The sequence below is a fragment of the Melanerpes formicivorus genome, unplaced genomic scaffold (genome assembly GCF_026170545.1).
Source record: "Melanerpes formicivorus ecotype bairdi unplaced genomic scaffold, bMelFor1.0.p_v2 SCAF_13, whole genome shotgun sequence".
Lineage (NCBI taxonomy): Eukaryota > Metazoa > Chordata > Aves > Piciformes > Picidae > Melanerpes > Melanerpes formicivorus.
In genome coordinates this window covers 17,175,058-17,197,092 of record NW_027142365.1, presented here as the reverse complement: position 1 = coordinate 17,197,092, position 22,035 = coordinate 17,175,058, and the positions used below count along the sequence as shown (strand labels likewise).

The following is a 22,035-nucleotide window of genomic DNA, read 5'->3' as shown; positions in this document are numbered from 1 at the left end:
GGAGGGGGGAAGGGAGGTAAAAGAGGGAGGGGGGAAGGGAGGTAAAAGAGGGAGGGGGGAAGGGAGGTAAAAGAGGGAGGGGGGAAGGGAGGTAAAAGAGGGAGGGGGGAAGGGAGGTAAAAGAGGGAGGGGGGAAGGGAGGTAAAAGAGGGAGGGGGGAAGGGAGGTAAAAGAGGGAGGGGGGAAGGGAGGTAAAAGAGGGAGGGGGGAAAGGGAGGTAAAAGAGGGAGGGGGGGGGAAAGGGAGGTAAAAGAGGGAGGGGGGGAAAGGGAGGTAAAAGAGGGAGGGGGGAAAAGGGAGGTACAAAAGGGAGGGGGGGGAAAAGGGAGGTAAAAAGGGGGGTGGGGGAATAAAAAAATAAAAGGGAGATGAGAAAATAAAAATAACCCCCCCCAAAACAACTAAGAAACATGAGCAAGCAAACAAATAAAACAACCAACACAACAACCAAGAACCTAAGTACTTGTAGGCATATTTTTGAAGCACTGTTTTATATTTGATGCAATTTCCCTGCACTATGCAAGAAGAACAGAGTAACTGGAAAATAAAGCTATACCATTCCCACCCGGAGCAATCAAAATTTGCATGCAATTAAAACAACATTGTTTTCCAGATTAAAATTCCAGCTCTGCAGGTTTCCAGGAATCCTGGGACTCATGCATGTATTAGATGGGAGTCCAACACGACTGCTGCCTAAACACTGCTAGAATTATGCTCCCAAATAAACTGACAGGCCCGCTAAGCTTTTACTCAATAATATTTATAGATCTAGAAGCAGACTTAAATATCCATGAACTGAAAAATTACAGGCACCTTTACAAGCCAGACAACTTTACACCCAGAGAACAGTTTATCTTACCCAAGAAAACCTTTCTGTTTGTATTGATCTAGAGCTGCATGAAAGGGTCTTGTTTAGAAAGGATTCTTGGCATAGCAAGCGTTCCTTGCATGAAATGAAGAAAATTCCCATAATCATCTTAATTTGGACAGGCTTCATGCACAGCACACAGGTTCTAAACCATATATATAAATTCTCTATATGTTCTTCACCTGAAAGACTTTAACAAAGGGGTGGTGTTTTTTTTTAAAGTCTTCACTACCAGCTGCCTCTTTTCAACTAATAATGTTAGATAAAACCAGGCAGGGATCAAAGGGAGAAAAGCAACTCTCAGAAATGAGGGGAACAATGAAAGGAAGTGAAATAAGGTTCCCCCAGTATACAACTATTAGTTTCCATATTACTACATCAATATTTGTACCCCAAAAAAATGAAAAGAAAAATAGTTTTTAAAAGACAGGCCAAGGATATGTGCTCAGTTAATCATTATTAATAGGAGGTACAAAGAAAGAAGAAGTAAAGAAGCTCTACTGATAAAATAACCCAAAAAAAAAGGGAATTTTGTCTTTTTTGCTTTCTTTGCTGACTGAGTCTCCAGCAATATTTAACTGGGTCTGAAATTTAGGTGCATATCCAGTAAGGACACAAACCCTACAAACTTGCTGCTCACTGAGTTAATGAGTTGCAATACAATGAAATCCAAATTCTGAAAGGTTCTCTTCTGACCAAATAAAACAAAAACATTAACAGTTAATTCCATGAGCAATTTGAAGTTCTTCATACTAGTTCATCCTTATGACAAAAGAAGCCAATTGCTTCAGTTTTATCTTCAGCACCTTTCCCCCCCCCCCCCCATATGATTCTATGATTGTAGTTAATTAGAATAAGATTGTTTAGTTCTCTCCACAGAAAGGAAATTTCTGATTATTTTCACTAATTCAGCAGCACTAATTAGTGAATCTCTTTTATCACTAGTAACATGCAAACCAAGGTGAAAACGAACCTCACAATACTACCAAGGCTTCAGTTCTGGCAGGGCATTTTCTCTTCTAAATGACAAAGTATTGCCTTTTGATACAGAGTTAATCCTTTGTTCAAAATACACATCAGTAGAAAATCCAAGAATTTCCAAGGAAATTTACTCCATCTATTGCTTGCTATTTTGTCAAGTGTTAAGCCTTTCCCAGGAATTCGCTTGTTCCTTCACTCCAAAGAAGCATGAGTTTGAGATTTGCTTAGTAGCCAAGGATAAATAAAAACACCATTGACACGGGGTTTTCTTAATGCCATCAAAGAACCTCTACATTTTAATGATAAATACAAAGGTACAACTAAGAGACAGGGCACAAATCACTCCAAGTGTTAGCACAGTAAAAGAAGCAAGCCAAAGGATTTTTAGAAGTTCAGTAGGAATTTGCTGACTTTCACCTAAAATTGAGACCCTTATTACGATCTAAAACTCTTAACCAAATATGAAGAACTAAAAGTATTATCTTGCTCCTGCTGCACCGATTAATATAGGAACTATTTAGTACAAACTGGTTATCCTCCAGGAAGTGAGAGAGTTGAATTACAGGCACAGCCCCTTTTTGTGACCCACTCCTTTTATAAAAAGTGAATTCTTGAACACAAGATTTAACAACTGTAGGCAGCCCTACAACATAAATCCCTGGAGGAATAAATTGCCCATCAGAAAGATAAGTTTATGATTTCGATGAACAAAAAAAACCCAAAAGCTAAACGGATTTTTTTCTCCCTTTTAAGTTGCACTTGCTAAAATTCTTGACAATTAACTAGAATAACAACACTTACTTTGCACAAATGTATGTATTTTTACATCTCTGATTTTGGGGCAATTATACTGTTCAACCTGTGAAGCAAACAGAGCAAGATTAACTCTTGCTTTCTAAACCAAATTGATTTCGTGTTCCAAATACACTTAATCATTTTCTTCCTACCTTTCAAATGCCCCTAAATCAATCAGCAGCTGGAAAAGTTTGCACCACCAAACTGCACTGCACCACAGCAGCTAAGATTTTCCACTGCAGCTGAAACAAATGCACCCACCCCACATGACATAATGGGGTGAAATCTCATTGTTTTCTAACAAGTCTTCCTCAAAACAGCACTGACCAGAAACTCGCCTCAGTGCCATTTTATGCCACAGATGAAGAAATGCTACAGTCCCACCAGGGCATGTCCAGCAAATGAGTCTCCACTGGTTGAAACAACCATTCTAAATATTGCACTGTCTTCAACTCTATCTTCAAACCCTTTCTTTCTACCCTTATACAGAACATGCATTTGATACTTATTTGATCTGCTAAACTCGAATCTTGCCCCCGCTAAGTGTGCTCTGGCTGCCATTATATTCAACCAGCAAGAGCAAGCTGTCCACTAGGCTAACAGATGCCAGCTAATAGCAATGTGCTTAAATGCTTTTGAAAATTAAGAGTGCTTTTTAAACACAAGAGTGGCATCTGAAACCAAAGTTGCTGATAACTCCACTAAATTTTCCGCTTCTTTTCAACTGCAAGTTTGTGTGGGGCTGCCTAGCACGGACCTAGAATAAGGTTGCTGTTGACCAAAGTATTTAATAACCATGCAAACTGCTAATTTGCTCAAGAGTTACTAAAATTAGTAACAGGCTATACATTCACAATTTTTTTTGTTTGCTTTATTAATTTTTTGTTTTAGCATTCAGCCAAAACCCAGAACTGCAAAACATGATCTGCGTGCTTCAGCAAATAAGCTCAATCGAGTTGGCTGCTATCATCTGCGTGGATGGTTTTGATACTCCTTCAAAAATCACCTACATGTCAAAGACACTGCATGAAATTGAAACCCCCACTCATGCCAAGGTTTGACCCAAGATCCAAACTAAATCTGCATGTACAGACCCTTGTACCTATACAAAGCGCCAATTACTTCAAATAAGGTTTTGTCGGTGCGCTAGAGTCCACCCATGTGGAGCCAATTACTATAGCAGGACCATTATATGGTTCATTTCCCCATACCAGCTTGGCAAGAGGTGTACATGGGTGTAGGGAGGGCAAAAGAACCTTCACTAATAAAGTGCCTCAAACACACATCTGTGCATTGCAATATAAAATATTACAACAAACACTTTGCTGAGACTAGACCGTGCTAAACAGCAAATAAGTCAGGGTAGTTTCCCACTGGAACAGTGTTTTTCAAGTTTCTCTTTTTGATCCACCAGTAAAATCTAATTCTCTTTTTTTTTTAGGAGAAAAAAAAGCTTAATATTATTAAATAATAAAAAAAAAAGCTTAAAAAAAGAGGACAAAAAAAAGAAAAAAAAAGGGGGAAAAAAAAGCTTAATGTTGCTGATCCTTAATCTCCATCTCACCTTTCTGACAAAACCTGAGAATTCCTACAAACACAGAGGCTGCAGGGTTTGAACAGAGGATGTGGAAAAAAAGATTGCCAGAATTGCAGGCTCTTCAAGTAGTGCAGTGTGTTTGTAACAGCAGAGGCACCGATATTACTTATTGATTATATCTGCTATCATTCCCTTCCTAAATGGGAAAGCTGCAATTATTATAAATAGGAGCAAACCACTTGAGGATAAAAATCGCTCCCCCATTGGAAGTACTGAAGCTCCATCTAGAGGCTTTTCTTCCTCCACTGTCATTTGGGGGATATGTAATATCACCTAGAAATGGGAACAATATTAAATGTCAGAGGCTTCCTTTGTACCTCCTCTTTTGTTATTCATAATGGGTTCTTGCCCTGAACCTTTGCCTAGTAACATTAGCTCCTTCACTGCCATCAAGTGGTAAGAAACCAAAACTGAACTTAGAAACTTAAAATCTCAATAATCACATTAAATAATCAGTATAGGAGAGAGACAACTACCACCACTGAACACTGAAAATCGCCATGGCCCTTTTCATTGAAGTTCTGGTGTGCCTACTCTAGAGCACTAGGAAGCTTCACACAATAACATTCAGCAATGGTTTCCAGCCTCCTTTTGGAAAGTTCATTTTTGCTTCAAATTTAACAAGACAACAATCTACATCTATATTCCCCAACAATCTACATCTATATTCCCCAACAATCTATTTAGAGCAAAAAGATGTCACAAAGTCATTTTGAAGCAACAGTATCTGTAACGCTTAACACTCCAAAGACACTGGATTTGGCAGCTGGGAGGAATCCCATAACATACTTTGAAGGAACAGTGCAAACATTTCCTCAGGCTTAGCACTGCCTATTGGCAGCATCTCAAAAGCAGGGAGGAAGAAGCAGCAGCCCAGCTCTTCAGCAGTCTCTAATACAGTAAATATGCAGCTATGTCAGCCTCTCTCTTTGTGCTCCACAGCTGTAATCAACTGTGGACATTTGCTATGTTAGGAGCAGTGCCACAAGCAAAAGGGACCTACAGGGAAGCAAGCATGCAACACAACAAAAAACTGGGAGGGTTTGTCTACATCAAATAATGGGGGAAAGAACTAATAAAGTAACAGCAGAATGAAGCCAGGCTGCAAGACCTTGATTACTTCAGCACAGTGATTGACTTCCCTTAGAACTGCTCCCACAGTCATCCATCACTCCCACATACAATGCTTCGAATTGCAGAAATCCCACAAGGTCTTCACCACAATCAGGAATAGCTCTAACCCAGCCCTCCTAGCACACAGAACTGCATTCACTGCTTCTGCCTGCTCTTCCACGCACACAACCTTACATCATTGTACTTCCTCTTCAGCAGTCACTCCGATTGCCATCACAGAAGATAAAGTGCAAAGACTTCTCGATGTTCTCCAGGAAAGAGCTACTGAACTATTCCATTCAAACCCCGTGTCTGCCAGTCCATAGATTAGATCTGCACCAGGTAAGTACTGGTGGCTGCTCACCTCCTCTCATCCCAGCAGAGCCAGCTCTCTGCTAAAAAGCAGGCTCACACAAAGCAGTCTGCTAAAGCCTTCCCCGTGGGGAAAGCAACCTCCAGACAGCCAAAATTCCTAGCTGGAAAAGGTCACTCTGCAAGCACTGACTTCTGTGTTTGCTTGGTGCTGCAACACAGCCTGCTCCTCCAGAGATGCCTCATTTCTAGCCCAGTGATTTTCAAATACAGTTGTGAAAAATTTTCCTTCAAAATCAACATTGGTGTAACACCTCCACATTGAAATTCAGACATCAAATATTTGTTTGAGAATGACTGGAGAAAGCCATAAGCAATAAAAACTTAGGACAATTATTACTTCTGCAGCACTGGGAAAGCAAGAGTTGGAGTGATACCGACAGGCAGATGTACCAAATGGATCATCAGAAATGGCATAAATAAGAAGAACCCAAAACCTGAAGAGAAAGGGCCAAGAAATCAGTGAAGAAGCAAAGACAGAAAACAAAAAAAGCAACAACTGAAGTGTGTGAGGATGTAAAAAAAAGGCAAGAATAAGAAATAGGAATATACAGAAGGACTAAAATTGCAGCCCAAAGCCACACACAGCTTTAAGCCCAAGGCAACACCAACAGCCTGTTTCTTGGCAATTCAATCTTGAGGCCCAATTGAAAAGCCCTAACCAATTTTAGATAGTCACAGAAAGTGCAGGGGTTAGACAAAGAGGTTGCTCCTGAAGTAACTGAAATGTAAGCTAAACAGGGCGCTGGTTCCTGAGCTGAAAGGACAGACTGAATTTATGATGAAGAGGGAAAGCCACAGTAAAATTTGATGGCAGCAGGAAAACATTTAGGGGGGGGAAAAAACCAAAACAACCACCAGCCCCACAACAAAGAGGAAAGATGACCTCCAAGATGAAGAGTGACAAGCAGAAGATGACATTGGAGATTTTAAAAACCAAACAAAACCAAACCCAACCACTCAAGTTTTACTTCCCAAACATGCTTACACGCAGACCAAGCTGACTTCAGATCTCTAAACAGATGTATTAAATAACTGATAAGAAAAAGCAACCAGAGAAAGAGTGTTTTAAAAGTAACAGATAACCCTGCAGAGGATCTCTGATTAATATCTACAGTTCTTCTTGAAGGGATGAAAAAAAGGAAAAAGAGGAAGCAGAAGATAAAGTACAAGTACATCTTGGAGCAGGACAAAGGGAACTGCCAGACTCTTCACTCCCACAGCCTCTGAAAATTAGAACGGCAACAAAACCTAGCACAAAAAACCACAGAAAGCATCAAACAGATGAAAACTATTAGCTTCAGGAGCTGCATGGACTATCACCACAAACTGAAGAACACAAGGTTCCTAAGATGTATTTACAAGCCCTAAGAATACTCAAACATCAGTCAGCTCAGCAATTCCTAGCTGTGGCCAGCAGAGACCCCATGCACTGCCTGCCCTCAGTAAAGGGCAATCCCAGCAACGACGTGGTCTTCTGAAAAAATAAGGCTTTAGGCTTAGCAAAGAAGGCATATATTAACTCACTGATTCTCCAGCGTTATCCTAGGAGTGACAGTTTGAATACAGGGATCTTATTTGGGGGGAATAAGGCAACAAAAGAGTCTCCATGATGCCAAGTGAACGAATGGCTACTGAAAACTGGGAATCTGTTGCCAAAGAGTAATCTAGAATATGAAGCCCTGGTAGGCAGGTCTAAACAGATCTGCTATGAAGTCTTAAGAGGAATTAAAAGATTAAAGAAGAATCAGCCCAGGTAATTAGTTTTGAGGATTTGTTTGCATCTTTTCATGGTAAAGGAAATAATGAAGAGTAACCACATATATGCAGAGAGCCTATGGCAAGCATCTGCTTCCTTTTGGGGGGCCACAGCTATTTATTGTAGTAGCAGCTGAAGGAAACCTGCCTTTGCCCTTCCTTGTCAAGAGAAAAGTATCAACAGGACTCTAGAAGGACGGTGTGGTCTAGAAATGAATGATCAACTCACCTGAAACAGTCTGGAGCCAGCTTTGTCAGAAAATGGGGGAGGCTTTCATACTTTACCCAAACAAAACTACCAAGGTCCAACTTAAACAGAAACCAAAAGACAGTCTGTGACTCTATGAGCAACCCTTGTGCAAGTTGAGGGGTGGGGGCTTTATACCAATAGCAAGTTGTGCTCTTGCAGCTGGAATGGGAAATACCTTGGATATTTGTCTTAGCTAGATTGCAAAATATTGAATACCTGATCAAGATACAATTCTATCCTGACTGAGAAATCAATTTCAGAAACCAGCCTAGTCCAGTACTGTCCTTCCTGGCCATAGCATCAATCTGATCACGTCTAAGCAGCTGTCATGTAAGGCTCTCATATCTCATGACAGCAGACAGGATAACCAATACCCTGATAATAATGGGATTCCATTAATTCAATGACAGTGTCTTTGAGTTAATCTGTTAGAAGAGAGCACAGAAGCTCTGGGAATGTATCTTACATATTCCAGAAATGAAGACACATTTCACAGGCTTCTGCTTTCTTTGGGTCAGGAATTTAAGAAACCATGCCCCTGTTAACAGCCCTCTAAATATCAAACAAGCTTCCTTAAATGAATTACACAAGAAAACAAAAAAATTGTTGCTTAAAAAGATGAACTTTTAGGAAGGCAACCATACAGAAAACAAAGTAGATTGTATCTTAGGAATATGTCTACCTACATTCATTGTGGAGTGGTGTTTACATTCACAAACAGGTTTACACCAGAAATTGACACCCTGCAACACAAAATGGCAACCTCTGCAAGAGCACCTTTGCAACAAAACTAGCATCCCAATTCCCAGCCTGCAAACACAACAACATGAAGGCAAACAAATGTTTTGTACTCAGAAGTTGAAACTATGGTGGTTTCGAACAGGAACTGTAGTACCAAGATTAAAGTTATCTATTGTTAGCATGCAATAGGATTACCTAAGCAGTTTGGATTTACATACAGTCTACTCAAACTTACATCTTCAGAGACTGATAGAATTAAATATTATACTTTTAACCTTCTCTCAAAAGCAAGGTAAAGGCAAGACAATTGTGATAACTATCAACTGCAACACTAAATCAGGTTTAATTGGACCTACACAAGTGCAATTCATTGTTGCACTAGGACAATCTGGAGCCTACGCAGGACAATCATAGAATGATCCAGGCTGGAAGGCGCCTCCAAAGGTCATCTAGTCCAACCTCCCCACAGTCTACAAGGACATCACCAGCTAGACCAGGCTGCCCAGGGCCTTGTCGAGCCTCACCTTGAATATCTCCAGGGAAGGGGCCTCGACCACCTCCCTGGGCAACCTGTTCCAGTGTTCCACTACCCTCATAGTAAAGAACCTGTTCCTGGCCCCAGCTGTTGAGTTATCTCAAAATAGGAGCTACTCATTGCCAACATCTCTCCTCTGAAACTGTCCATCTGAACTCTGCACCCAATACATTCTCCCTACAAAACCGACTTCCCAGAAAATGCAGCATGATTTCATCTTTCATTACTCCACCTTTCTAGCTCTCCAATTTGATTTCTCAGTGCTTCACTCCAGATACTAGATGTTAGCAAAGAGCCACATCTACCCCTAAATTCACATCCCCCAACACCAGTCAAGGCACATGCCCAGCATGGAAACTATGGGGGGGGATTACAGGGTTTAATTACTGTTGAAAGTACCTAGCAGTATGAGTTCATCAGGTCCCTGAACAATAAACAGATTGACTCTACTTGGCAGAAAATTGATTGTACATTAAAACTGTACTACACCCTTGAAATTCAGTACATTTTAGTCAATACAAATTCTAGCTTTAATATGTTCCCTTAAAGTTCCTGCATTTCAAACAAGTTCCTCGCTGCAAAATTTCGTCTGGCAAGATTCTACCTTCTAAAAACTTCCAGAAGTGAGGGCATTTCATACACCCTCTTCATGTCTTTCTCCTCAACAACGTTAGCAGGTGATAGAAAACAGGCAAATTGACATTGTCACTGTGATTTTTATAACTCAAACAAAGCAACAGTAAAATCCTGCTTAACCCAACAGGAATCAGCACAGATATTGCTAGTAAGTGGTACCATCAAAATTAGGGTAACTACAGTAAAATAATCTCACTGATTCCAGAATGATACACTCAAATGCATCACAGCAAGAAGCTTGCTGGGGAATTAATAAACCCACAGAATTACTATGGTATGAAGAAGCCATTGATCAAAAGAGGGGGGGGGAACCCCACAAATCAACTCTGTTTAACTCAAATAGTAATACAAACCACACTCTCCCTTTTACCTTTGGAAAAGAGGAAAAATTGTCCAAGACAGAGCTGTGAGGGAGTTAATGCTACTTACTCCAGCAAAGCAATCAGAAGCAGGTAGCACATTCCACTGCTCCTTCTGGATATCTCAGTTCAAGACCTGAAGCAATGTGCTTAATCACATGTGTAGCAGTGGGTCAAACAGGGAAACTCTAACAGAAGCCATTCCCCCTTCTGCAGACCAGGAGCTGTAACTGCAAGGTGGGGGATTTTATGCTGGTAGAATTCATGGAACACACAGATGAAAAATGGTGTTGACCACTTTGCTAACTTGTTCAGACTCATGTATCTGTTCAAGCAAACTTAGAATGGCAATTTGTTTGGTTTTCCAAATCTTTTTTATTTAAAACAGGATGCCAGCTACAGACTATGAAAAGTTTCATTCAAGAATAAAGCTGCAGACATCCAGCTGGCAGCCAGTCACTAGTGGTGTCCCCCAGGGATCAGTGCTGGGCCCCATGCTCTTTAACATCTTCATTGATGATCTGGATGAGGGGATTGAGTCAGTCATCAGCAAATTTGCAGATGACACCAAGCTGGGAGCAGATGTTGGTCAGTTAGAGGGCAGAAGGGCTCTGCAGAGGGATCTCGACCGACTGGACAGATGGGCAGAGTCCAACAGGATGGCATTCAACAAGTCCAAGTGCCAGGGGCTGCACTTTGGCCACAACAACCCCATGCAGAGCTACAGGCTGGGGTCAGGGTGGCTGGAGAGCTGCCAAACAGAGAGGGACCTGGGGGTGCTGATTGACAGCTGCCTAAACATGAGCCAGCAGTGTGCCCAGGTGGCCAAGAAGGCCAATGGCATCCTGGCCTCCATCAGGAATAGTGTGGCCAGCAGGAGCAGGGAAGTCATTGTGCCCCTGGACTCTGCATTGGTTAGGCCACACCTTGAGTCCTGTGTCCAGTTCTGGGCTCCTCAGTTTAAGAAGGACATCGAGACACTTGAAGGTGTCCAGAGAAGGGCAATGAGGCTGGGGAGAGGCCTTGAGCACAAGCCCTGTGAGGAGAGGCTGAGGGAGCTGGGGCTGCTTAGCCTGGAGAAGAGGAGGCTCAAGGGAGACCTCACTGCTGTCTACAACTACCTGAAGGGTGGTTGTAGCCAGGAGGGAGTTGGTCTCTTCTCCCAGGCAAGCAGCACCAGAACAAGAGGACACAGTCTCAAGCTGCACCAGGGGAAGTTTAGGCTGGAGGTGAGGAGAAAGTTCTTCACAGAGAGAGTCATTCACCACTGGAATGTGCTGCCCAGGGAGGTGGTGGAGTCCCCATCCCTGGAGGTGTTCAAGAGGGGATTGGATGTGGCACTCGGTGCCATGGTCTAGTCATGATGTCTGTGGTGACAGGTTGGACTTGATGATCTTTGAGGTCTCTTCCAACCTTGATGATACTGTGAAACTATGAACTGAATAATATATTTAATGAGCCTTTCCTGTTGGAGATGTTCACGAGATTCCCACATCAACATATTCTTTACAGTAAACAGGTCAAGAGGAGCTTGAAATAAATACACAGACACATGACTCCAAACAGATAAATTAAATGCTAAGAAGTCACCAGGACCAGGGCTTTCACCTGAGATTGCTGAAAACTTGTACATACAAAGCTGCAGACCTACAGGTGAGGAAGGTACCTCAGTGCTGGAAAAAACCTGGCAGGCTGCCAATGGGATTCCCATACACACATAAAAACCCCCAAAACAATCCACCAGAAGAGATCCTGAGAACTGCTAACCAGAAAGTCTGGGATCCATCCTTACTGAAGGCAGTAGGGGCTATAAAAATGGAGTCACTGTAGTCAAGGATAAAGGTGTTTCATTGGAAAAGATGTTGCACAGCTGCTGCAAAGAGAAATCCTGCCCCACCAAGCCACCTAAGTCCTTGGAGTGCACCAGTGAGGGCAGAGAGAGGAGGGCCAGCAGGCACAGTACAGCCCAGGTTTGAAAAACTTTTGACAAGGTTCCACACCAAAGGCTCTGAACAAAACAATCCTGCAACAGGGTGGGAGGAAAGCATCTTACAAACAGAAAATTCATGAATAGGATACAAAAAGCAAGGTTTAATGGCCAGTTTTCAGGGCAGGGAACAAGCAGCTGAAAGGTCTCCTGCTGGGGGATTGGTGCTGGGACTGGCTTTATTCATTGACAGGGTGAGGAGCAGAGCATGCAATGACAGCTCACAGGTGACACTATGTTTGGGGTAGATACCAGACACCACAAGGGAATGCCAAAACAAGTGATTTGGGGGGAAGAAAAGAGCTAAGGTTCAGCATAGGTAAAACTATCACTTCAACTAAACTAAGCCTACAAAGAGCAGTTTGGAGCTGGCAACTACAAATCCTTTAACAATCCAAAACATTGCTGAGAGTTCTCCAAACCATCAGCTGACTGAAAGACACCATCACAAATGCACTTTTTAACATTACTGATCCAGACCTGTGGAACTGGAGAGGTACAGGGGACAAATGGACTGCAGAACATGGCTAGGTTCACATGCTTTGCCCAAGTAATCCTATCTAGTGCCACTGGTTCCTTTAAGAGACAAGCACAGGGGTTATACAGCACAACATAAATAATGAGAAAGCAGGGTGGAAACCAGCCAGGACACACTGACAGCATCCAGCACTCTTTGAGGGCATTCACGGAGCTTGTGGATGACAGTGGTGCCATAATGAGACCAAGAAGGCTAGGGAATGGAAACAGGCCCCACAGGCACCAGGATCCAATGCTTAGGACACAACACTAGACTGTAACGTTTGTGAACAAGACAAGGCAAGGCAAGGCAAGGCTGTTCAGCATTCTCCAGTGCAAAGAACACTTTTTTTATCTTAATTGATACATGTTCATACAGAAAATATCTCCTGTTCAGAAGCCTTCTTAGCCACATGGGCTCACACTGGCTCATCTTCAGCTGCTGTTGATCAATAGGTCTTTCTCTGATGACCAGTTTTCAGCCACTCTGCCCCAAGCTTTGAGCATTCAGGGGATTGCTGTGACCCAAGTGCAGGACCTGGCCCTTAGTCTTGTTGAACCTCATAGCACTGGCCTCAGCCTGTCCAGGTCCCTCTGTAGTGCCTTCCTACCCTCAAGCAGATCAACACTGCCACCCAGATTAGCACCATCTTCACCAAGTACTTGAAACAGCACAATCAATACCTCCAAATATCTCCCTTAAAGCTTTTCTCTAGACTAGAAAAACATCTTAATTGTAAAATGACTTGAAATGGATCATAAAAGGTTTATCAGTCCACGGAATGAAACTAAGACTGCCTTCAAGAAGTCTCTTTACACAACTTTACAAACATGATGACCACAATCCACAGCAGCCAAGTAGTAAAAAGCCCACTCAGAAGTAATTTACAAAATTGCATGCTAGACTAATTACATAGCTGGTTTAGATACCAGCACAGGCACGTACACAAGAACTTCAGCAAAAGTGATGAATTTGAAACAGGCATAAAACATACTGCCTTGGGTATGCACCAGAGGCCACCAGCGCAGGCCACCGCTCCTCACCGGGAAGTTGGTCAGTCCCTTCAATGAATTACAGACCAAACACAAAACTTCTAGGAAGGGAAAAAAGAGTCCACTTTTCATTGCTGCAATTTGAAGATCAAACTATTATGGATACATCCTTAAAGGATTAGTGAGGTGGGAAATATAGCAAGGGAGAGCTGAGAGATCATTGTTGCTGCAGACAGAATAAAAACCTCAAGATTGCTTGTTTTATCCTTTTCACAGCATTTTGCATACTCTCAGTTCCCCTGGGCTCCCAAACATAGTCATTTCCTGATGCTAGATGTTCTTCTACACAGCAAGAAAGAAGAAAAATATAATCTGAAAGAAATCAGGCAAGTATTATATGAATGAATTGTCAGGGAAAGTTAACAGTAAACGTCTTTGAAAGTACTGAGAATGGCAGATTCTGAAACGCTTTTGTGTCTTTGAGAAAGGAGCCAACAATGAGAGGGGGAAAAAAAAACCACCCTGGATTTCCTTGGACAACATCCAAGCAGAAATTTAGCAGGAAACAATAGAGAAAAGCCATTTTTATGGAAAATACAAGTTTTACAAGTCTAGATGTCTCGGTCATTTTTAAATGCATCAACTGTGAACAGAAAGATCAGGGAGTGCTGCGCCGACATGAGCTGTCATGGCACTTACAGAATGGATTACATTAAGTGTCAGCAATTTACCCAAAAGTTCAGCATTGTTAAAAAAAAAAGATAATGCAAAACTAAGCCACACACACAACCCCCCACACATCCTGCATCCTCCTCAGTTACAAATCTGAGCAGCTATCAGAAGGGATTCTTTATGGTGACGCTCGTGAGCAGTTAAACTAATCTGGAGTTTGGAGCAACTTTGTTCTGTAGGATCCCAGTGAATGATCTCAATGACAACTTCACCAGTTTAATCATTTACAGTTTTTTATGACAAGCACTTTCCAGAACTGCTGGAAATCTCACTTTCATGATTCAAATAGGAAATTTAAACCCATGGAGGGATGCAGAATTATGTATGGGTAACACACTGAGAAAGAACACACAATTCATTTTATGGAATGAACAGAGATTACAGCTAAAGCCACTAGAAGCAAATCTTCCTTTTTTAATGCTATGGAGCTCATTACTGCCTCAGTGCTGACAGTATATCTGAGGGCTTTTTTTTTGGCTGTAACTGTCACAATAGTAGCAAATTCTTCCAAGTAAAACAAACACCTCAATACAAGAGAGATGGGGAAGTGCTGGAGCAAGTGCAGAGGGCAACAAAGCCGGTGAAGGGCCTGGAGAATAAATCTGACAAAGAGCAACTGAAGGAGCTGGGCCTGGCTAGTTTGATAAAGAGAAGGCTGAGGGGAGACCTCACTGCTGTCTACAACTACCTGAATGGAGGTTGTGGAGAGGCTGGTGCTGGTCTCTTCTCACAGGTAATTAGTGCTAGAACAAGAAGGAATGGCCTCAAGCTGTGACTGAGTAGGTTTAGACTGGACAGTAGGAAAACTTGGAATGGTCTGCCCAGGGAGGTGGTGGAGTCACCAACCCTGAATGTGTTTAAAAGTGGTTTGGATGTGGTGCTTGGGGGATATGGTTTAGGGGTGACCCTTGTAGAGTAGGGTTACCGGTTGGACTTGGTAATCCTGAGGGTATTTTCCAACCTGAATGTTTCTGTGATTCTGTGAAAACCAACACTTCAGAACCTCTCCCTCATCCACCACTTCAAATAAATGTATAGTTTCAGGAATGACTAAGATCCCTCACTGTTCAAATAAAAGCCTGCTGCTATTACCACCTAGTTGGGTATCATAGAAGTTGATTATTTTTGGCAGTTTGGAGCAAGAAAATGGGAGCATTTCATCCTTCCAACAGAGAACTGCGATATCACAATTGACAGTGCATTAAAATCTAATGCCTTCCAAAACCACTAGGCCTGCTTAGTATATATATTTAAGAAGCAAAAAACAATCTTGCAACAGGCTTAGACCATTATAGATTACATTTAATCGCTAGCCAAACAACTTTGATGCCTCAAAGATGAGTAACTGCACTATCAAGTTGCTCCATGTCATTTCAAGGCACAAGACTTTCAGCAAACATCCTCTTTATCATGCAAAGACAAAATAATCTTCAAAACTGAAGCAAGAAAAGCCTGCAGCTCATAGTTTTTACCCAATCATCTGAAAAATGATGCGGTAACTGCACACATGCGAAGCTCTGTCTCACTAGATGATGCACTTGCAAAGCCTGGAAGCAGCATTCCCAACATACATTTTCTCCCAACATTTGCAGATGATACACACTCCATGACTTCAGTAACACTGCACCCATGTATGCTAATCTCCAAAAGCAGCAGGGATGGGATCAGCTTTAAGCGTTCAAGAGCCTTTGGAGCGCAGTTCAGCCTGTCACCAGGAAAACCAAGCAAACTGCTGACTTTCTGGGGTATACCTCATTACTTCCCCTTCCTTTTCATGGTCATGTGCACCTTGCCTGTGAAGGAAGACAGAAGACATGTATGGGCACATGTCTTGGTACGAGGCTGCTCTTGCTAAAGACTTGAGAGCATTCTTTGAACAGATACAGCTCTCCCTTGCATGCCTCTTCCCACTTGAAGGGCCCACTGTGCCCTCAAAGTTCCCAGAAAGCTCTACAACAGACTCAGTTTTCTCTAGATTTCTCTTCTTTCCTGGATGGTGAACCGTAAGGCGGTGCCAGACAACACAGCACTGCCAGGCTCAGAGACTGCCATTCTCTCTAAGAAACAGACTATGCAAAAACCTATTACTGACAATTTTCTTCAGCCTCCCACAAAAGTCATGCAGATGTGGTACTAAGGGGCACAGTTTAACATCAGACTTGGGGGAGTTAGGAGAATGGTTGGGCTCAATGGTCTTATAGGTCTTTTCCAAGCAGAAGAGTTCTATGACTCTATAATAATGACTCCACAGTTTGTCATGGGGTTCATGCCTGATAATGTTCCTGCAGAGCAATGCCAAGAGGTAAAATTCAGCATCAGTCACTTAAACTACAATCTTAAAGGTGCATCTGCCTCAATCGTTTAGTGCAGAAATGCAGATGTAAAGCAAACCTCCTTATTACACCTACCAACCATGTACCACAAAACCGTCCTGGAATAGATGAGCTGGGTTCCTTTTGGGTAGAACTGAACTGTAACACGTCAAACCAGCAGCACAAACAGCACCCTTCAGCACAAAGGGGCATTGAGGCCATGCAGCCACCCTGGAGTCAGTTCAACAACAACAACAAAAATCCCTGAAATGCAAACAGTACAGCCACCAACTCCTCAGCACCAAACACTGCCTTCTCCAGACACAACCCTGGCAGACTGCCGCTTGCCAAGGTGCACACAGCTCCTCTGCCCCAGTCCTCTTGAAAGGAGCCTATTATAGCCCAATACATCCAGCTCACCCAGAGGGGTTGTGGTTTCCACAATTCCTGGTTCTCGTACCTAGCAGCTGCAAGAAAGTGCCAACACAACAGTGTCTCACAGGCTACAGGACCAAAATCAGATTCTGTGTGTGCGGTCTGACCATGTGAAGCAACATCATCTAGCAAACCCATCATCCAGCAAACCCACCATCCAGCAATGACATGGATAGGATGCTCTTAGCTCTCTACAGTAAAGCCACATGAATGGACTAGAGTATGGTTAAAAAAAAGCAAACAAAACAAATGCCACAAGGAAGGCCAATACTGAAGAAAGCACCTCTCAACATTTTGGAGTCAGGGGCCTACATATTTATCTACAGTGTTGGCCAGCAAGTCTCACCCATGTGTTAACTCTTCCTCAGAAACCTGAGCTCCCAGGGCCTCTTCTGCTACCTCAGAGGGCACTTACAGAAGCTGTGTTTGCTTTCATACCCAGGCCTAGCAGAACATTGAATACAAGCCTGTTCCCTTATCTGATTACCAGTAGAAGCCAAAGCCTTATTCAGAAATGTCTTGGTTCTAACTGGTACCTAACATATGTTCTCTGCAGGCCACATCTAGCAACACAACTCCTGCATCTTAACAGACCTTCACATTTCCTAAACATTTCTTGATCAGATCCCTCATATCCAAGAACCAAAGCATAAAGCTTCAAAAGACACCAAAAGGCCTTCCTTACTACACACCTACAAGAGCAGAGAAGGTAATTAATTCCCTTGGAGCCATGCAAACAGTTATAATCAAAAGTATATTTTGGCAAGAAGATCCAGATTCAGCTGATGCCAAGTTGGTTTATCCACAGCCTATTATATTTGTGTAGGTATCAGCTACCGAAATCTGTTAAGAGACAACAAAATGAACTTGGATCAGTTGGTTAGTTCACCATACAAGCTTGTAGCTCCCCAGATCTTTCTGGCATTTCCCCAAAAAGTTGACATCACATTTTACATGTTCTCATTCTCAGGTAAGAAGGGAATTTTAATGCTGAGTCTATAGCCTCCAGTTTAATTCTGCTGTTTCATCTGAGTTTTTAGATTAACACTGGCTATATCGAAGTGATTACTGAAGTTATCATTCCCTCTGATCTGGCAAAAGTTTATGACTCTATTTTCTTCAGCAACCACTTGGGGGACATGGAAATGGAATCTTTTCTCAAGCCAAAGGTTATCTTCTCTCACCATGCTGCTGGGTCAAACCTCCAGAGGACAGCAATGTTTTAAATGAGCAACCACAATCATCCATTTAAGAACTACCAAAGAAACAGGAAGGCAGAGCAATTCCCAAATTGTTTAGAACAGCAACAGTAGCAACACAAAACTTCTTTTATATGCTGTGTTACCATTAGCTCTGATGAGTTAACAAATTGATTGATTGTATCTGTGTATAAAAATCAGATCCTTCTTAATCTAGGCACTCAACCCTGACACTCAGGGGTTGGACAAGAAGACCTCCAGAGGTCCCTTCCAACCTCAACCACACTAAGATTTCTCACCCAGAACCTCCTTGAAGTCAAGCACCAAGGACAGTTATTTTAACAGCCAAGCCATTCTCAATCTTAGTCTTCCTCTGGCATTCCACACTCACCAAAAACTGCTTCCAGTAGCTCATCCTCTATCTCTGGCACCCTTCTTGGAAAACACTACAGCAATTTCAAACCTAACACTATGACAGTGCTGGATGACAGTCACCTGACAATGCTAGGAGGCTTCCACAAGGCCCTCAAAAAGACCATATGCAAACCCATTACTCCCACAGACAGAGACTAGCAACAAAACAAATAAAAATAGTTTCTCTCCAATGCCAAGGAGTAGCCCAGAGGCTTCACCAAGGTTTGCCTGAGAGCAACAGGTCTTCCCATAATGACTTCTGCACCCTGAGGCAAATATCAGCTTCTGACATTGTGTATGAGAGTCTACAAGCAGCCAGTACCACAATTCTCCCATCAAAACCCAAGCTGCTTTAATGCCCTATAGAAGCATTGGAGTCATTCCCTCTACTTTTTCAAAGTACAAGGTGACATGTTCAGCAAAAATCTGGCAGCTCTGATACACTACCAGTAACAAACATGTTTGAGCATCTGTACCTTAGAATGGAAGTTACATCCTGCATGAGGGAGAAGCACACAAAGAAAGAAGGGGCTATCAGAATCCAGTACAAGGCAACAGACACTAAGAGGAGTGTGGAAGGGCAGAGGAGGGGAAGGCAAGCTTTGATGAGTTGAAAAATAAGAAATACTCCAAAGACATGGCCACAAAGGCAACAGCTGACCCTCTTGTGCTAAAACCTGAGTAAAGGGAATAAAACCACTGACAGCAGAACTACACAGCACTCTAGTCAAAGGCATGCCAAGTAAAACCATGGTGACACAAAATAACCAGTAAGCTGCATTAAACCATAGCTTTAAATAGCAGAGAAGCTGAGGAAACATGAAAACAGCACATTTAGATGGTAAGGTAAAGACAGCTTTGTGTTAAGACATCCAAAGTCAGCTACAGCAGATCTGACATTTGTGCACTTCCCTTAACCCCATTACAAGACCAGTTACCCTTCCTACAGGGTAACTTCAGTGGCTACAGCTGCCTAGCCACTGCAAATCAGAACCCCACTTCAGTATCTTGTTTGAGGCTTCAAGCCTGGGTCAGAGATGCAGATGCAAGCAGCAGAACAAGACAGAGTGTGGAAAAACCTATAAACCTATACAGCACCCTCCAGCACTTACAGTGTTCTATCAAAGCTCAATTCCAACACTGTACACTAGTTCTGTACTCACAGGTATATTCTGCTGCATGTGCAAGGCTTCTAATGCCATTTACACAGGTTCAGCCCCAGGAAAAAAGGATTGTGGAAGACACTGAAGAGTTGCTTGATGATCTGAACATCACTAATTGAAACCAACAAAAATTTGTACCCCTACATTTTCTAACGCTAAAATTGCCTTTGAGGAAATAAACCCCAGATTTTTAGGCTCATAGAAGTGAAACTTAGGCAGCAACATTTGCTGTGTTGTACCTATGATGGTATTCCATAGTATTTAACATCAGGAGCTCAAGAAGGAGTGAAAGAAAGAGATGAATCTGACTTGGAACCCCTCAAGCTGTCACTAACAACCACAGCTGGTGGTTTCCAAAACAGAACCCTTACCTATTGCAGACATTTTCCCTTTCTTTATAGGCATGGCCTAGTGAAATGTCACTGAAAACACCTCTATTATCTCAAAAGCTACCAGAATTACATCAGAAGAAACTTTAAGGTCGTCAGGGAAGCCATGTGAATAGAAAAGCTAGAAGACAAACAAATAACAAAGTGTGTTTTGGGGACTGTGCATAAAGTCACAGATTGTCAAGAACTGCATATTTAATTTTTGCAGAGAATTGATGAGAGATCAAGCAAGATCACACACAGAGCAGAGCCTCTGGAGGTAAGGAAGGCCATCAACTGCAAGCCAGGACAAGCAATACAAGTTGAAGATGCCAAGTGGCAGCAACACCACCAACCACATCCAAAACACACACAAGAAACACAGGATAAAACTGTTGGGAACAGGAGTTCCCGTTTTGACTACACCTGCATGAAAATTACCCAAGGTGCACAACAAATGCTTTAAGATAATCTTAAGTGTTGCCTAGCAAACAGAGGTGAAAACCACCCACAATAACCAAGATGCAGAGAGAGTAAACAAACACAACAATCCAGAATCCATCACCATAGCAAAGGGTCACAGTCTGCCACATGGCACGCCTGAGAGAAAACGGGAGACACAACACATGGCCATGCACAACCTTAAGCAGACGAGGAACCAGCAGCTATACAAAAATAGGAAAAGATGAGGAACAGCCATATCCAGGGTATGTGAGCAAAGCAGGAGAAGCCCACAAGCTACTTTTGTCGAGCCGTAGATGCATCTGAGGAGATACTCGGAAGAGCAACAGGCAGCAGGGACACACAGAAGTGCAGTGGGAGAGCGAGGGGTGATTTATGGTGGGGGCAGAAGGAGAAAAAACTGAACAGTACTTCAAGCAGAGCTTCTGCAGAGGGCACGGAGAGGCTGAGGAGGGCACAGGAGGCTCGCTCCGAGCCTCGGGAGCCGGGACACGGGCTGGGGGCCTGAGCGCAGCAGAAGAGCGGGGCAGCCGCAAGCGCGGCCGGGCAGGAGCAGAATGACAGCGCCAGGCGAAAAGGGAAGGGGTCGGCAGCATACCCAGAGCCCGTGTGCCGCGGGGAGCAGCCGGGCGGCGGCGGCGGAGGGGGGAGGGGGGAGCCAGCCAGCCATGTTCGGCGGAGGCAGGGACGGCGGTGACAGGCGAGGCCCGAGCCCCTGCGAAGGGTCCGGAGCAGGGGGCGGCAGGGAAGACGCGCCGAGAGGTCGGGCGGCGGGCCAGGGAGAGCCCGGTCCCTTACTCACCTGCTGCACCCCCAGGAAGTCGTAGAAGTTCCGCGGCACCTCCTCCACTAGGTCGAAAAGCTCCAGGTCGCCGCTGTCCCAGGCGCGGGAGCGGGGCACCAGCAAGGCCACCAGCACCAGCAGCGGCAGCAGCCGGAGGCGCGGCGCGGGTCGCGGGCGACCCATGACCGCTTTCTCCGCGGCAGCGGCAGCAGTGGCGAGGACGTGGCTGCCGAGGAGACACCGCGGCAGCGCCGCACGCCCCGGCAGCAGCTCTGCACTGAGAGGGAAACAGACAGACCTGGCCCCGCGGCGGCCTGCCCCGCGCTGGGGGACAGCCCTGCCCGGCCCGGCCAATCGCCGCCGCCGCGCACTGTGACGTCAGGCACCCAGGCAACGGCTGGCGCTCGCGCAGTCGACGGGTGGCTGGGGGAAGGGCGGGGCGTTGGCACGAGCTGTGTCCGCGCGGCCGGCCGGGGTTGGCGTGCCCGCCCCGCCCGCGTCGCCTGCCGGCCCTTCCACCCCTCCTGCTCTTCCCGCTGCCTTCCGCCTCCGCCCTCCGAGCAGCCGGAGTCCCCTCACTGCCCCCTTCTCACCCGGGGTAACCCCGCCCGAGGGTAAGCCCCTCACAGACCTCCCGCGTCCTGGGAAGCAGGCCCTGTGCCCCC

The 22,035-nt window shown here is 44.0% G+C and overlaps 1 protein-coding gene across 1 annotated transcript in view; it reads right to left on the bottom strand.

Moving 5' to 3' along the window:
* DNAJC1 (DnaJ heat shock protein family (Hsp40) member C1) overlaps window positions 1-21,679 on the bottom strand; it is a 119,231-nt gene extending 97,552 nt beyond the window's left edge. Inside the window, exon 1 of the mRNA XM_068146341.1 lies at window positions 21,389-21,679. Within this exon, the coding sequence (XP_068002442.1) occupies window positions 21,389-21,553 (165 nt within the window). The 5' untranslated portion in view covers window positions 21,554-21,679. The remainder of the gene's footprint in view (window positions 1-21,388) is intronic.
* Window positions 21,680-22,035: the final 356 nt, after the last annotated feature.